This window comes from Lepisosteus platostomus, chromosome 10, assembly GCF_059453375.1.
Source record: "Lepisosteus platostomus isolate fLepPlt1 chromosome 10, fLepPlt1.hap1, whole genome shotgun sequence".
Taxonomy (NCBI): Eukaryota; Metazoa; Chordata; class Actinopteri; order Semionotiformes; family Lepisosteidae; genus Lepisosteus; species Lepisosteus platostomus.
In genome coordinates this window covers 5,485,497-5,502,995 of record NC_142620.1, presented here as the reverse complement: position 1 = coordinate 5,502,995, position 17,499 = coordinate 5,485,497, and the positions used below count along the sequence as shown (strand labels likewise).

Here is a 17,499-nt window from a genome sequence, read left to right as displayed (position 1 = left end):
TGATGTTAAGCAAGATATTCTTCATGCAGTTTCCCTAGGCTAGCTCCCCAGACCGTATTGCTTGATTAGCAGACTGGAGGAGGTGGTGCCTGTACCACATGGAACATTACTCAAGCAGGCCAAATGGACCCCTGTTGTTAGTAGCCTTTCTTATATTCTTACAGTCCCATCTTGCCACCTCTCAAAACACCAGCATGAGTGAGGATTACTAGGAGGAATGTGACACCCTTATTTACAGCATTAAAGGAGTCAAAGAGAGGGACCAGCAGCCATGTCACCCTGCAACTCACAGCTGGCAGCCCACTGAAGCTCAGCAGGTGTGAGCCTGGACAGTACCTGGATGGGAGACCTCCTGGGAAAAACTATGGTTGCTGCTGGAAGAGGTGTTAGTGGGGCCAGCAAGGGGCGCTCACCCTGTGGTCTGTGTGGGTCCTAATGCCCCAGTATAGTGACGGAGACACTATACTATAAACAAGTGCCGTCTTTCGGATGAGACGTTAAACCGAGGCCCTGACTCTCTGTGGTCATTAAAAATCCCAGGGTGTTTCTCGAAAATAGTAGGGGTGTAACCCCGGCATCCTGGCCAAATTTCCCATTGGCCCTTACCAATCATGGCCTCCTAGTAATCCCCCTCTATGAATTGGCTACATTACTTTGTTCTCCACCTCCCCCCCCTCCGGACGGCTGGAGTATTCTCGGTCGCATTTAATGGCAACGTCAGCTCAAAGACAAGCGGACCCTGCTGATGCGGGATTAACGCTTGGATGAGAAAAAGGAGTCAAAGAGAGAATATTGGACAGAATATTTGGAAGAAGCACTATTCTTTTTTTATTTGAATCTGAAAAAAGAATCTTACAAATATAAAATACTGTTTTTACTCCCCCTTTTTTCCTCGTCAGCTAAGGTAGGAGCTGTGCAAAGTCGGGATTAGTGCGGATTGCTGGCTCTCCGTTTATCTGGCCCTTTAGATCACTCCTATGAAAAAGCAAATAAATTTCCTAACTTTTGGACTCTTTCTTTGAGATGTCAGTGAAGAGCAGGTTCATTATTGCTTGAACCTCAGCCTTTCCAGAAGATAATATTGGCAACAAATAAGCAGAATCTTATATCTCAGGATAGTCCATATGAACCAAGCAGAAAGCTTTGTCTGTAGTGTCCATAGGTTCTCCCAACAGTCCAGATTTTTCTAATGTTTTTAGCAACTGGGGAAAGCGTGTTTCAAATGTATTTGGAACCTGGACAATGGGTAATGTAGGGTCAGCATTACAGAGTCAGAGTGAAGTATGGAAGAACTCCTTCAGTCCTGGCCTGTTAGCCCTGCATTCTCCATACTCAGTACACAGAGCTGTGACAGATTAGTTTTCATCACCAGAACAGCTGGAAGACGAACAAACACCTGGAATCTCTCAATGGCTGTAAAGGTAGACAATGGCTGGGACAGAACTGAAACCTAAAATTGTCTTGGTCTCCGCACCATTAGATCAAAGTCACATTCTGTCACGATCTGTATGGAAGCTGGTGTGCAATGGTTTTTCCAAAATGAAGGATATCAAATGTATTTAGCCTTATTTAAACAGGGCACTGGCATCCCAACATTTTTTCAGTGTCCTTCAGTACTCAGCTCATGTCAACCTGGTGTTGAGGCACGGGTGGATTTCAACAGCTGATCCTGCAACTGAGCAGCACTTTGTAGGATCCAATTAAGTCAACCCTTCTGGAGAAAGGAGTACAAAAAGGTGCCCTAAAAATGGACTGACTCATCCCTCCTCCCTGGACAACCACATCCAGAGGGACCAGCTTTCTGCTGATTAAAAAACACAAAAGAGAGTATTAATAATATTTTCTTCTGTGTACAAGCAAACACTACAAACAGTAGCTGGGACTGCAAAGATCATGACCAAACCAATACAGTTACGTGATTTCTACATATGCACCTAACCTGGATTCATATGACGAAAGCAGAGAAGATTTCTATATGTGAAGCTCAGCCAAAATCTTTGTAGAATCCCAGAGGAGGGCAGACTTCAAGGCAAGAGTTGGAAAAGATGTCAGTCTCTGGAAAAGAATCATTGGCAGGGAAAGATTTGGAAATGTCATCTCCAATGGCATTCCTCTGTGTGCCAAATGCTGAGAGCATGAGCTCATCGTGACCAAGACCCTGTTTCACTAGAAAAACAGATCCAAAACATCCTGGCAACATCTGCACTAAAAACACTGAGACCAGATTGACTTTGTCTTTGTGCTCAGAATCCTAAAGATATCCAGATCACCAGAGCAATGACTCCCAGCTGCTGGGATCATCCCCGTCTTATCCAATACAATCCAGCCATCATCCCTGTAGTTCTGTGCGAGGCTGAAACATGACCTCCATACAGTACGGATGTATTTCAATGGTAAAAGCTAAGATAAAGAAAAGCAACAGTAATATAAACTTCAGGGATATTTATGGCCCCTAACTAAACAGGTATAGACAAAGGATATGCTAGCCCTTTGAGACCCAGAGATGCAAATTGAGAATGTTGAAGATGCTCCACGACTGGATTGCAGAGTACAGAACCAGATATCTCTCGACCACACCTGCTCAAGCAGTCAGACAGTGCAGCTATCACACTCTTATCTGTCCATTTGTGTTTATGGTAGAGAGCTGTCTTCACCTGCAAGAAATATTTAACCAGATAATCCCAAAACAGAAATATAAAACTTGGGACTTTAAAAAACTTTTAACAGTCCACAACTGAACATTATCCTGGTTCATTTTACACATATGGTTGGAGGAGACGTTACTGAAAAGTCCAGTTAAGAATGTGTTTCTCTTTCCTTTGTGTCTATGAAAATTTGATTAAAACACATGGCTCCTAATGAGAAATGAAAACATGAAAGGCATTCTGGATATATGCATTGCCTGGTGTTGGAAATCATTTTCACAGAATGGGGTGTTTTTATTTGCTTTATTCCTTTTTGTTTTTTGGTCTTAAAAATAATCATTTCTCTAATGTGCCCTAAGAATTACATCCTGTATTTGAAATTACCCCTAAAATCCATAGAGCACATGAGCTCTTTTTTCACATGTTTTTTGCACTGGCTTCATGCACTTGCTCTTGTCAAGAATAATTCATCTTCATACTTTGCTCTTTACACATTTTCTTGAAGAGTGGCATAGCACTCAAAACCGCAGATGCACATCAATTGCAATTCTGTCAGGAACATTATTGCAGTCATCCTGGCACACTGAAGTAACAATTAAAAGCAGATGAGTCGTAACCAGTCTAAGTGTGTTTCTCATAAAAAAAGAAAATATTAAACATTTTACTCGTTAAACACCAAATTTAAAACAACAGTTTGCAGTTAACCTGAAATGGTTTGGCTTCCTTTTCAGAGCATGGTCATGCTTTTTTTTAAAAAAAAATACAAACGTATTTTGCAGTAAAACAGTTTTTTGTGTTGGTTTTTGTCAATTTCTAAAATTAATAACTGAAATGGAAAAATTTGTGAAGTGCTTGTAATTTTGTGAAGTAGGTGGTGCCATCAAAGCTCTGTCTCCTTCAATTACTATTAATTCTCTTCCCTTTCTGGAAATGGCTGATCTGTACAGTGGGGTTGTAACTAGTGGATTGAATCAACGTGGAGTACAGCGATAAGACAGAAGTCAGGCAGGTCAAATAAATATTTAGTTTTCTGAATTGTTGCATCATTATTACATTTTGTTCAAGGGTAAAACTCGTATAAATTTTGTATTTTCCTGTTCCCATCACTATTTTGGAAACTTGCACAATTGCTTAGAGAGGTTTAAACAGAAAACAAGTTTAGGCAGAAGAACAATTTTAAAGTTTTCAGAAGCACCAGCTGCACAGAATCGTACAGAATCTGACATCTTTGATCTCAGGGAAGAACAAATGGTTTGGCTTCCTCTATTTATGCAGCTATCCTCTATTTATCCTCTATTATGTCTTTTTTTTTTTGCAGCTTCATCTTAGCAGGTTCCATCTGGACTGCCACTTCCAGGGACAACATGTGGGCAAAAATAAATTCAACTTCCAAACCATCAAATCATCCACTCAAATTCCTTGACCGCTAATAGCCAGTATAGTATGAAGCTAGTTCATTCAATACTGTCTATAATTATCGTATTGTACAGGCGGAGTATTACAGATGGAGATCCTCAGCACTGTTCATACTCGGTACTCTTGCTAGACGATGACTCCAGAATCTGGCCTTCTCCCAGCAGCAGAGGTGAATTCACCTGGTTGGTCTGACAGGTGTTGGGAGCCTCTATATTTCTTCTATTTCCTATTTGTGTGGAGCCTTCAAGTGCGAGGATCTGCTGTTGCCGTGGGAGACAGCGGGGCCTAGCAGGGCTGATGCAGTTACCACACAGGCCAAATGTCCTTCTGTCTTTATAGCTGGTTCCATTATAGTTGGCTGGCTGTAATTGAGGTAGTAACGTTTTAGGAACTTGAAGGGGAGTATCAAACGAAGGTGATGAGGGACGGGGGGAAATGTTATATTCCGTTATAGAAAAACAATCAAATCTCAGGATCTCAAGTCCAGCCAGGTGGCAGAAAGATAAGACGCTTCAACTTGTAAAGCCAAACGTACCACAGCGTCTCTGTTACTGTCTTGTGTTTACATGCTGGAGAACAATGGAAAACACAAAAGTGTCTCATTTTCCAAGTATTCTTCCTTCTTCAATAACGGACCAGTTACTAACAACATATTTACTTAACAGAATCCCCACTCAAAGACAGAGAGGTTTTAGTTATTTAAGTATATAGTTTCATTTAATAACAATCAGGATAATGCATTGAGAAAGCAAAGACTGTCACTTTCTTGGAATGGAAATGGCTTCTGGAACCCCTCTTTTTTCTGTCATGAAATGCATGAATTTCTGTGGAAACTTTTAGACGTTCAAACACTTATGTGTCTTATGGGGTGTGTCTGATAAACTGCCCTTCTAGAGTGTTCTCTTCACATTACGGAACAGGGGCAAAAGATCCATCCCCTTTTCCCAGCACAAACTGTAATAGATCACCATTACAGACAGGGAACAGAAAAAACAGGAGCGAGTGTTGTAGCAAAAAAAAAGGAGCTACTGTATTTAAAAATACGAGATCTGCAAAGCTTTGTAAAAATTTCCTTCCCCAGATTAAATGGGATTAGAACCTGCCATTTTAAGAGAAAAGCAACCCTTCAAAGAATTTGCATGGAGGATCGGTGAAATAGTGGGTACACTATTTTGAATTTAGACTTGTTTACATCATTAAACATCTTCAGTGTTTTAAAGCTCCTACGCTCACTGAAAAAAAATGGGAAAGTTAGATTCTCTGTGCCAGTATCTGGTAAACAAACTTTTGCTTTAAATCGGTCTCTACAAATTCCATTTTCTCAGAGGGCTGTGTACTTAATCAGAAAAACTCAGCTGGAAATTTTCTGAAGCTTTTTTTCCAAGTTTTTTTTTTTCAGAAATCTTTTCTTCCCAATTAATTTGTTTTTCAGTAAGCAGACAAAAGGCAGGCCATGGCTAGGCCTCACCTGTGGGCCTTTCAATTTTTCGTTTTTCATCTGCACATGCTTCTGCAAAGAACACTCTTCTGTTTCCTTCCCATTTGGAAAACGAGATTTAACCCATTTAAATGTCAAGAAGAGGAGACCCGATAGTACAAAAAAAAATGTTTCTGCTAATTTGTTATTGTCATTTCAGATCAAAAGGAAAATACTTGCAAATCTACTTAGAGAGATCACATAATCTATATGTACTGTACCCTTCAGGAAATACAAAACGAAGCATTTGTATTTAATCAGGAAAACACCTAATTACTCAATCTCGAGCTGTTTCATGTCATGGCTCATCAGATCTGGACCACATAACAGGCAGCATGAATTCTCCACACCTTGGGTACGCCCCAGGCTGATGTCACTGAGAATGTGAGACAGTCTGGGATGTTCCAGGGACATTATTTAAAGAGACCCGGCTGTTCTCGACACCACAGAGGAGACACAGGGGATCAGGGAACGGAGACTAGCTCTTTTTTTGTTTCCAGCAAGGATTTCAACAAGACTTCAACTACCTAAAGAAGGACTTTACTCATAGAAAACCGTCTGTCTGTAAGCTCCTTTCTTTTGACTTAATTTCTCCCCTCACACTTTCTTGGGATAATGAACCTGAGGTTCTGTAGTTTCCTCTTATGCTTCGACCCTTCTTCTGATTTTGAGGGCATGTTGCTTAGTAACCAGGAATACATTGGCTTGTAGCACTGTGGACATTATATGAGACTGGAGGCTATAATTGAAGCAAAATTGGACAACCTCATGCTCCAAGTGGATTTTTTTTCTCTTTTGAGAAGACTAAACAACAGGTTTGCTATGATCATTTTTCCCCCCATTGAAAAACATTTTTTTTGTCCTCCAGTTATCACCTGAAATATTTATACTGGTGGATTAAAAAAATTCCTTTCGGTTACTGAGGTAAAAAAACAGTCCTACAGATAAATTCGACTTTCATTTTGTTGTTGTTTTGGTTGAGTTGTTAAAGTGGGGGATATGAAGAAGATGATGTATTTACCTTAATGCCTTTTCATTTGACAAAACGTTACGTGTGCTTACAGCCGTTAAAGTTTCTGTTGTATGTTGTCTTTCTTCTACTGGTTTCTCCGCAGATGCTCTGTGAACTACAGCTCGATTCTCCAGCTGCAGGTGCGAGATTTCATCATCATGCTCATTCAGCTGACTGCTTTACACGCTCTGGGTAGGTACCGTGTCTCTTCCGCGAAACTTTCCCGGACTTAACCGCAATAACGTGGGTTGACGTTATAAAGTAAATGCTTATTTGTTTTGAGAATCTTTGAACGAATATTATCCATCTTTTGCCGACAAGGCTCGGAGCAAAGCGGAGCCTTTCTGGGGGAACACATGACCAAGCCACCCCGTCTTTAAAAGGTGGAAGTAAACTGGAGCGCACGAACACGGATAGAACATGCAAACTCCTCACAGAATGACTCCCAGTCTGGAAACGTACTCGCAGCAACAGAGTTGGAAACCAGAAGCGCTAACAGCCACTACACTCCACCTGTTGTCGATCCTTAGAAGGTTTTATTCCGGGGTTCCCGACACTATCGAGCTCGCAGAAACGGGCTCCGGAGTTGTAACATTTCTGAACAGTTTAAACGAAAACCAAGAAGTATTTTTGCATCATGGTTAGATACATTATTTTACTTTAATCACAGCCTCTACCGCATGTGGATATGTGATTGGACCATGCCAAGATTCTATTGTTTTGTTATTTAAGTTTAAGATCTTTTGCTGAAATACCTACGATAAATAACAAATGTGACCGAGCAGGTCTGACGTTTTGTTTCGTTTCCACAGGTATCCTTTCTTTGGCGTCTAACGCTTTAGGAGCCGAAGCAGGTGGTTAGTATTTTTATATTTTCATTTTGAGATTTTTTTGCTTGCAATTATATTAGCAGTCCAGTAGAATACGTATCCTTGTTTTTTTTTTTGATGGTCATATAAAATGCGATACAGCATGTAAGCAATGAAATATGAGGAAAATACTACTTCACGGTCACGCTTATTATTTAGAAAGGAATATTCAAAGGACGCTTTATCTTTTTCTGCAGGCGAGGTTTCAAAAGTAAAAATGTGTGGGATATGAGGTCGTTGAGGAGTATAAGCGCATTAATTGATTTCTAAGAAACAACCTTTCAATTGTTTTTCAGTCGACGACAGGTGTAGAAATAAACTTTTATTGTTGCAGCTTCGATCATTTAATTAAACGACGACCGGTAATTGTGAGTTGAATCATAATGGGCAGCGGAAATAAAACCGTCCTGTTTGTCCTGCTCACCTCAGTGCACGTCCTTGTGAACTGCACGACGCGCGGAGCCGACCTGGTGCAGCGAACGGCGACTGTGCTCTGTCCCGCCAGCTGCGTGCCCTGGCAGCTCTCGGTCTTCGGAACAGCCGTGTACGCCTCTATCTCCAGTATCTGCGGGGCTGCTGTACACAGGTAAAGTGCTTTTTTATGAGTCGTGCAACTTCAGAAGTCAAGGTGGACCTCATCGTTTACCTTCCGGGTTTGGGTTCTATCAAATTGCAAGAATTAATTAAGCGCGGGACGAGGTTTTCTCTCTGGACAACGAAGGTTTTAGCAACCTTCGGGAAAATATTATGCAATGCAATCTTTAAATTATATATTCGCTAATTGAGTGCGAGACGTTTAACGTGTGAAAGTTATCTTTTTTTAAAATGGTTTGAAGTAAGTTTTTTATATGTCATTATGAAGAGTGCATTTCTTTCACTGTCGGAGTAACTGGAGCAATCCTAACATTTCTTGGTGGCGTTATTATGTAAAATTCCTTGCATACTTTTTTTTTCCATATTGTGTGACCTTGAAGTGTTACTACTCTTTGAAGGAAATTGAAGAAATTATTTTCTATAAATTAGGGCTCGTGGTAAGTTTTTCGAAGTTTGTAGTAACTTTTCGTGCTTAAACAGAAGTTCAGTTCCTTTATGTGTTCAATTCCCAATATTGGAATGCTAATATTGGTCATAAAATATATTGTTTTTATGCGTGAGTTACAAGAAGTAATATTTGTTAAAGGAAACAAATTAAATCTGTCACTATAAACCTTTTTTAGATTATTTTGTACATATATTTTACCGACAATGTATGGTACAGGTTTCATCGTCGAGATGGAAAAAAAAAACTTTCTAGGTAACCGCAGTTTCTGAATCGTCTTTAAAGTAGGTTTCTGGGAGAACATACTGCAGAGCAGTCAATATTCAATTGAGATACTGTATACCGTTGGATAAAATCGTTGATCCTTTGAATTTGCTGGACAAAAACTGAAATGATTTAAAGGTAATACAGTACAACAAGCAATACACCCACAGGATCCAGAAGAAAAGTACAAGTACAGCAGAAGCGGAAGAAACAGTAGGAAAGTTACCTTTTACAGAAACTTCTCATATACCGCCGTCTGTTGGTCATCTGGACGTAAACACGATGTATTGGTGCAACCTATGCAACTTTACAGCCATCGTAGTAAGACCATATAACATACAGTATTGGTAATGGCATCATACTGATGCTAGTCTGTACCAAGCAAATATAGCTGGAATGATGATGGAAAATTTCTTTGATTAACCTGGAGGTCATGTATATATTATTTAAACCATTGAGGTTCCAATAATTAATGTGCATCTTAATACTACCAAGGTATTATACGAACTCCATATATGCTTTTAGAAAGCAGCCCATGCTCTTACAGTATGAAGTACCCAGTCATAGCAGTGATTGAGCACAGGAAGAGCTGTGCTGTGTTCTGTGCTGTTTCTGGATGGAGGTCTCAGAAGCCAGCAGGGTGTCCCGATCAAGCTCTTGAATTGCATTAGCTGCTCTGTTTTCTGGCTTCGAGTACAGTGTGACTGATTTGGTTCCCCTCCAGACTGACCGACCCAGAGAAACAGACAATTATTTCTCCTTGAATCGGAGTGTACTTTTGGCTGCGGTGGAGGATACCGAACACAGGACGGGAGGCGCCAGCACAGCGTGAAGAGGAATGGAGGAACAAGTTCAAAGCGGAGCACGCACGCACAGACATACTAGTGCCCCCTGTGGGAGAGCAGCTCGCCTCCGAGCCTGCATGATTAGGACTGAAACAATGTGTCACACTGTCACATTTTTGGAAGAGGCTGGGATTTTTTTCCCCTTCGAACAGAACTCCTCCGTCCCGCTGTGTAACCGAAAACTCACAAACCCTCAGGGCCCAAGGATGGCTGGATCAGGTGATATTTGAGCACATTCCCCAGATGTCCATAAGGATGTGTGTAGAATTTTAGCCACTTCATTCTTCAACGTGGCTGACTTATTTGTGTTGGAGGAACTTCATCTCAAAAACAAATTGGCCCTAGTGTGAGTGTGTTTGTGTCTGTCTGCCCTGCCCTGCCCTCCCCCACAACCCTAAATTGGAGAAAACAGTTCGAAAATGGATGGATGACTGGACTTCATCTCATATGAACGTAAAAGAATACACACAAGGGGAGGCAATTCGGCTCACATTGCTTGATACAAACAAATTGGGTTAGGTTTTATACAGTACTCCATAATTAACTTGCCCAAAGTACGTACGTCTCCTGTTCAATCTCGCGCTGTACTTTTGTCTTCAATTTAAAACCATGGTCTAGTCGTCTGGCCAAAGAAGGGGGATTTCTCAAAGCAGGGGCAATTTTCAACGACTGGAAGAAAAGTCTCATTTTTCCCTGTTAAAGAGGAATTTTGTTACTGAAGGATACTGTACAAGGAGTTCTTGGGTCTTATTTAAGGCAGTTGGACGCAAAACCTGGCTGGACCGACACTGTTTAGCTGGATGCCTGTTTGAAACCGGAGCTGACTTGTGTTGTTTTACAGTACAACTGGCTGAGTCGCACTGCGATACTTTATTGCAGCACGATCTCTGAGTGAGGAAGGATGGCTTCTGCTATAGCAATCACTTCACTATTCAGAAGGATTCGAAAAGCCTCCTTTATGAAAGTCTTTTCATTTTAGTCTTAAGAGTAGGGATGTTTCTGTGCTATATGGTCGCAAATAAAGTTGAGTTTTGTTTTTGTGGTCATTAGTGGAAATTTACTAAAAAATACTAAAATTATTTATTAAAATTTTTTTTTAAAAATACCATTTTGTTTGACCTTATAATCATTACGGATATCGAGCCCAAGGACTGTTTCTATTTGCATTACTGCTGTGTTTGAAGGGGGTAAACTTGCAGCTGAAACCTATACAGACAAAATAGAGCAAACAAACACCATAATGAGCAAAACCTGCAACAAATTGCTGCCTTTCATTGATGAAAGACAAATCAAGCCAGTCTTTCTAACCACATGACTGTAACTACGCAGGCACCAGTCGAGTGAAGCTTCCAGATCTGCTCAAAGATGTTGAGGGGGTTTCCCAGCAAAGTCCTGACAGCACAGACCTGCACTGGCTGACTTCTACAGGAGGGGCAGGAGAACATCCTCTGAGCTGGGAGAGCTTACGTTAAATGTACTTAAGCTACAATGTAATGACATTCAAGGATGTTTGATCCAACCAAGATAGTAAATCTTTTCTTGGATATGGGTTTTGAACAAAGTACAGTCAATTCCGTTACAACTGCAAGTCAGCTTTGTTTGTCCTACTTTAAATTCTGTTTATGAAAACATCTGACATTCTAGTCAAGAGGATGAAAAATAATGTAGAAACATTGACACCCATGTTTCTCAATACTGTATCTGCTTTATTGTACACTTTTCGAAGGTTTTGAAGGAAGCGCCCATCTTGTTGCTAAATAACTAAATATGCAGTACTCCATCTCCCTCTGTTCCTCACTGTTCTTCTCCTTTCTCTCTCAGGGGTGTGATCGATGTATCAGGAGGACCTGTGAGATTTCAGAAACGGCCTGGAAGAGAAAACTACCTCAGTTCTGACGCCCATGGAGTCAGATCTCAGTCCCTTTCTAGATGGAGTGCGTCTTTCTCTGTGTCCAGTAGGTGGCGCTGATGTCCCTCGTATTGAGTTTTTCAACAAGGGTTATTGTTCCGCCAAGAGCAGAATTCCTAGAAAATCATCGTCAAATGTTCGTTTCATGTTTTATCCTTTTCATCACTTCGTTTCTTAAGTTAGAACCGTAAGCTGTGTGATAGTTTTACTTTTCTTAATAGACACATTTCTTTTCTTACAGCGATTCAGTGCTTTTGTATTTAAAGTTATTTTTCTTCCAGTCACTAGAATTTGTTTAGCAGTTCCCCTTGATTAATTACTAATTTGCGTTATAGGCATCCACGTTATTCATTTTAAACAGTCTCCACCCAAACATCAGTTCCCAGCTTCAGCTCACTTTTGGGAATGGAATTGGTTCATTAATGTATTTAATATCATACTGTATGTGTTGTTCTGCATTTGATCACAGGGGAGTTATGTAGCAAGATTAGGAACGAACTGTCAAAATTTCACAGAAGTGTCTGAATTTCTAATGGACTTTCCTTCAATCAAATTAAAGTAAATGAAGCAGAAGCAATAAAGTTTTCATTATTTTTTTAATTGAATGCTTGATGCTGTGGTGTGCAGATGTTCAGACCAGCTCACGTTTTCTTGTGCATTCCAGGGGTTAAGTGCAATACCCTTTGGCATATTAATATACAGTAGGTATTAATTCTAAAACACGGGCATACTGTCAATCATATACTCACAGAGGGAGTTTAGTCCTCACGATGATTTACTGACCTGTCTCTTCTAGAAGCTGTTGGCCAGACAATGGAGGTATCCGGTCAGCTCGGTGCTACAGCGCTCCCAGAAGCAGGTATGTGCAACTCAGAAACCTGACCGATTTACCTCCTCAGTTCTGTACTCCTTCTTCTTCAATATGCTCTACAAAACCAGCTTCTAATCTGCGCCCAAAAACTACTCCGGGAATTTCTTTTGAAAGACCAAAACAACATTAATTCTTCTGTAAATACCAGCACAAGCATATTGGTTTGCAAAATAGTGACTGCTAGCAGAATCTGCCATCAAACGGTAGCTGTGAGTTGAATCCAGCATTCCTCCTTGCGGGCAATGGAAAAAGATTTGAGCAAGACGAAGCAAAATGACTCAAGATCGTGATGGGTAATTAAAGAAGCAGAGGAGTTTTGTTTGAAAGCAAAAAAAAAAATCAGCCTTCTGTTTGTTTCTTACCAGCCAAGAAGCCTTCAAAGAAAAATTCCAAAAAGGTCTCTCCCAATGGAAACAAAGGTAAAATCTCTTTGACAGTGCAGTGAAATGATACTGCTGCCTCAAGTGGATACATTTGCTCAAAAGGGTCAACTTCTAACGACTGTATCAATCGATTTACCATGTTTCCACCATGCTATTACTTTACTTTACCATGGTTTCCTACAGCTTGTACCATTCCCAACCAGACCACCTCATGCTTTATGATTGTATTCGCTATGATTTTACCGTTTTGCTGGGATTTTTCCTTGGTAGACCATAGGGCATTCTGACGAGGGCGAACCAGCTGTTCTGACTGCGTCCCAAGACTGCAGTAACTCCCTCTCTGTCCTTTGCGGCAGACTGCCAGGTGGACATTGCTTTCGTGCTGGACGGGAGTTATAACATCGGCCAGCGCAGGTTCATCCTGCAGAAGAACTTCATCGGCAAGCTCGCCCTGATGCTCAGGATAGGGCCGGAGGGACCCCTTTTCGGCATCGTTCAGGCCAGGTACAGCAGACCCGAGACCTCGTCCTGCGTGGTTTGCTCAGAGTGGGACTACACGGGCCTGAGTCCTGAGGGGGGTCCTAGATCTCCGTCTGCCTCGGCCATTTCTGTGTTGTCTGTAAAAATAACTTTAGATCAAGTCCCAGGTGGCAGTACAGGAAAAATTTGATACGTTTCTGTTTCATCATAAATATTAAAAGCAGAGATTAATTCCACCCTGAAAAGCAAAAAGAATGACTTGTGTCGCACTGTTTCTCATTCACCTTCCCTCCGTTCATCGCCACCTTTTCTTTCTTTAGTTTTCTTCACAGCAAAACCTGGGATGTATTTCCTTTTACCCTTCAGTGTGGCATGAAGCTCTGCTGCTTCTCCTTGTAGCCCACATACTCACACAGCTCCTCACCTCATTCTCCCACGGAAAACGAGCTCCGGACCCTTTCTTATGTCCAAACAAACTTAATTAGCAGGGTTTTTTTTTTCTGGTTGTCCCCCCTCTGGGGTCGGTACGCAAACTGCTCCCATTCCAGCTCTGTGACTTTGTCTGTCCATCGTTATGTATCCGCAGACCACGGCGTTTGTGGTCATGGCATAGCTCACATGTACTCAAACTGCGGATGACTCAGTAGGATGGATGGTAATGAGTGGTAGACCAGGATCAGTAACATTTACAGTAATACTGCAGGTGACTTCCAGCCCTGTGAGTGCCGTATTGGATCAGGGACGGTATAAAGGCAACAGGGGTCAAAGTGCTTTGTTTTCTGACTCTGCTCTTTCTCTCCTCCAGTGAGAACCCCAAAACTGAGTTTCACCTTAATAGCTTTACTCAACCAAAGGATGTGATTTTTGCCATTAAAGAAATGGGTTTCAGAGGTGGAAATACCAACACAGGTAATTATCTCCTGCACTGAATTCACGTTTGAGTGTACGAAAATGATCACTGAGAGAGACAGATGTACCCCTACACATTGTGCGTTTGTGTGTGTATTGCAGGCAAAGCCCTGAGGCACACTGTGGAGACGTTCTTCAGCTCGGAGAATGGGATGCGCAAGGGCCTGCCTCGCGTGATCATGGTGTTCGTTGATGGCTGGCCCTCGGACGACATCGAGGAGGCCGCTACTCTGGCGAGGGAAAGTGGTATTAACGTCTTCTTTGTTTCCGTGGCCAAGCCGACACCGGAGGAGCTGGGCGTGGTGCAGGACCAGGCCTTTGTGCAGAAGGTGACGGCAACCGGCGAGCCGCCGCCGTCGGTCTCCATAACGCCTTCCGCCTGACCCGCCTCTTGGATAAACAGCAGCACGAAGATGCTCTTAGACGTAAACTGCAAGACCAGATTCCAAAGCTATCTGCTTTTAAAATTGCATGAGGATCCTAAAATGGAATATTTTGACTAAAACTCAAGTTGAATACCCATGCTGCCTTTTATTTTAAATTTCTGGCATAAAATCTGAAATAATGAATTGTTTGAATGTTCTGCAGCTTTGGTAATGCTGAAGCACAAATCAACGTAATATTTCTTTACAGATCCCTCTCTGACTTCACAGTGTCTGCCAACTGCACTGAGGAGCTACTGCTTGATGCCTCTAAAGCTATCAGAGCCTTGATATTCAGTGACAGCTCTTAACCCTCAATCTCACTATAGAACCTAATTTTAAGATTGTGGGATTTGTAAAAAGTAAAAACTTTGAACTCACACCCAAACAAGGCTCCACAGCTGAAACGTTGTTTCCTATCTTCTCTTTTCAGCACGGAATAAACCTTTACTTGTTCCTTTGCAGCCTGCGCATGCTGAGGCAGCTCCCTACGTGAACTAAAAAAGAACTACAGTACTGCCTACTTCATAGTGAATTGTAAAAAAAAGAAAATTTGGAAGAATACCGCTTTACATTTTGTTTCCATTTGTGCCTCCTCCAACCCCAGGCTGTTTGCAGAGACAATGGCTTCTTTTCCTACTCCATGCCCAGCTGGTTCAGTACCACCAAGTATGTGAAGCCTCTGGCACAGAAGCTCTGCAGTGTGGACCAGCTTCTGTGCAGCAAGACCTGCTACAACTCGGTCAATATCGGCTTCCTCCTGGATGGCTCTAGTAGCGTGGGAGACAATAACTTCCGCCTGGTGTTGGAGTTCATCGCCAGCATCGCCAGCGCCTTCGAGGTCTCGGACACCGGGGCCAGGATTGGAGTGATCCAGTTCACTTACGACCAGAAAATGGAATTTGGCTTCAGTGATCACAGTAATAAGGACGATGTCCTTGCAGCCATTCGGGCAGTGCGCTACATGAGTGGCGGGACGGCTACCGGAGACGCCATCACTTTCTCGGTCAGCAGCCTGTACAACCCCCACAAGAGCGGAGCCAGCAAGAACTTCCTGGTTGTCATCACGGACGGCCAGTCCTACGATGATGTGGCGGGCCCAGCTCTCGCAGCGCAGAAGGAAGGTAAGCTGAGCTCAGCAGAATCGCTTTGCTTGCGAGCGGGATCAGGTCAAGGTGGAAGAGGGGCAGCAAGTCTATCAAATCCATCACAAGCTCAAGAGTAAAACTAACAATTACACATGTAGGAAATGGGGAGCTTGTGATGGACTGGCCTCCCACCCAGAGAGTATCCAGCCTTGTATCTGTTGCTTGCCAGGATGGGCTCGGGCTCCCCCCGACCCTGTACCGGATAGAGCGGTTTGGAAATGAATGGGAGGTTTTGAGTTTGAGCAACGGACTCCACCATTTGCACTCGCCTTTTGTGAATGGAAAGAACCCACCCCAGCCCAAGCTACAGTATGCATGCCACATGTAAGGTCCTCTAGTTCCCTCAGCTGTGCTAGTTGTCAAAGACACAGGGGGATTTCTAGCTCCCTAATCCGCTGTTCTTCTCCCATCAGGTATCACGGTGTACTCGGTGGGAATAGCTTGGGCTCCTATGGATGATCTGAAAGCCATGGCCTCCGAGCCCAAGGACTCCCACACCTTCTTCACCAGGGAGTTCACGGGATTACAGCAGTTTGAGCAGCCCATCATTAAGGGAATCTGCAGAGACTTCATGGAATCCAACTAAGGGCACCGGGGAGGAGCAGGAGTGGCCCCGATGGAAGGTCAAGGAGAAACGCCAGGAGATGACAACAGCAGCTTAAAGCAGGCTTGTTCCAATAGCATTGTATAAATGCTTCGCACCTCTAGATGTGAGGTCTATCCTACATAGTGTTACAAGATAGAAAAGCAAGTCAAATAAGGTACACACTGTAAAACCTAAGCACTATTTATATCTGTTCTTCATGGCAACACAGTGATTGGGTATACATGCAACAAACCCTGTGCGACTGTTAAAAGAGATTTTACCGCAGAAAAGCACATGTAGGATCCTGCTCGTTTCTCTATCCATCTACCGACTGAGTTCCACAAACTTTCATACTTTTTTATACACAGGGAAGAAAGGAAAGACTACATCTGGCTCCATGTACTATGAGATGGCATATATGGTAAAGGCTAATGACATTGTACACAGGTGGTAGAATGGCTATTGCATGCTTACTCCTTATTGAGAACCGGATTGGCTCATTTTACAGTGTAGAAATTCAAGCACTTAAAAGATGTAAAGAGGACATTGGAACCCAATCTTTCTCAACCCTGTAAGTAACTTATTTTTCTTGCTATAAAGAATATATTGTTAGTTTTTACTGCAGGTAATGAACCTCCTGAGGTCATGTGTCTTCATCCCATTCCCAGCCACCACAGTCTAAGTTGCCATCTACTGCAATAAAACATTTATGAACCATAAAAACAATACTATTACATTCCTAATAAGTCATAAATATGGTGTATTACTGTTGTTTTCTACACAAGCTGCAGTAAGCTAAATGAGTACTCCATGCAATCAATGTATTACTGTATTGTCAACTGTTGTAGTGTTGTATTTACTTGGGCCTAATAAAGCTTACCTTTAATAACATTCTTTGTTTTCTTTTTTTCAAAACAAGTCCCTTGCGCAGCTTTTTCATTGTAAAAAAACTGTGCAAAACAATCTCCCAGTTCTGTGTGCCCAAGGAGTAGAAATATAGGATGCAGTGTAAATCCAACCTCACACTTGAGATTTTTTTTTTTTTTTACTCATTTAGGTCAGGAATGAAAACTATTAAACTAAATGCAATCAATGTATCCTACAATGAAATAAATAGCGGATCAATGAGTCATGTATCTGGATAAAAAAAACTGAGCACAATAATAAATTTTAAAAATATTTACATGAACTCATCAGTAAAACAGAGGTAATTATGGAATGGTC

The 17,499-nt window shown here is 41.9% G+C and overlaps 1 protein-coding gene across 4 annotated transcripts; it reads left to right on the top strand.

Annotated features, from left to right (window-relative positions):
• The first annotated feature begins 5,946 nt into the window (after window positions 1-5,946).
• coch (coagulation factor C homolog, cochlin (Limulus polyphemus)) lies at window positions 5,947-17,166 on the top strand. 4 transcript variants are annotated; one of them, XM_088647663.1, is made up of 12 exons: window positions 5,947-6,102; window positions 6,654-6,742; window positions 7,363-7,407; window positions 7,849-8,005; window positions 11,389-11,522; window positions 12,273-12,335; window positions 12,713-12,766; window positions 13,087-13,234; window positions 14,016-14,119; window positions 14,222-14,448; window positions 15,149-15,665; window positions 16,103-17,166. In XM_088647663.1, exons 2-12 carry the CDS (start codon window positions 6,709-6,711, stop codon window positions 16,273-16,275), a joined length of 1,656 nt encoding a protein of 551 aa, XP_088503789.1. In that variant the 5' UTR covers window positions 5,947-6,102; window positions 6,654-6,708; the 3' UTR covers window positions 16,276-17,166. The 4 variants fall into 4 exon arrangements, with proteins under 4 accessions (XP_088503789.1, XP_088503788.1, XP_088503787.1 ...); XM_088647662.1 differs by lacking the exon at window positions 5,947-6,102 and adding an exon at window positions 6,118-6,353 and having other exon boundaries at window positions 12,276-12,335; XM_088647661.1 differs by lacking the exon at window positions 5,947-6,102 and adding an exon at window positions 6,119-6,353 and having other exon boundaries at window positions 7,363-7,404.
• The last annotated feature ends 333 nt before the right edge of the window (window positions 17,167-17,499 follow it).

What these genes read in the sequence shown, in the direction of transcription:
- coch (XM_088647660.1), top strand. Translation starts at nt 6,265, where the DNA reads ATGAGACTGGAGGCTATAATTGAAGCAAAATTGGACAACCTCATGCTC. An exon ending in TTGAGAAGACTAAACAACAG is followed by an intron (nt 6,354 to 6,653) that starts GTTTGCTATGAT and finishes GTTTCTCCGCAG; the next exon opens with ATGCTCTGTGAACTACAGCT. An exon ending in ACCAGGCCTTTGTGCAGAAG is followed by an intron (nt 14,449 to 15,148) that starts GTGACGGCAACC and finishes CTCCAACCCCAG; the next exon opens with GCTGTTTGCAGAGACAATGG.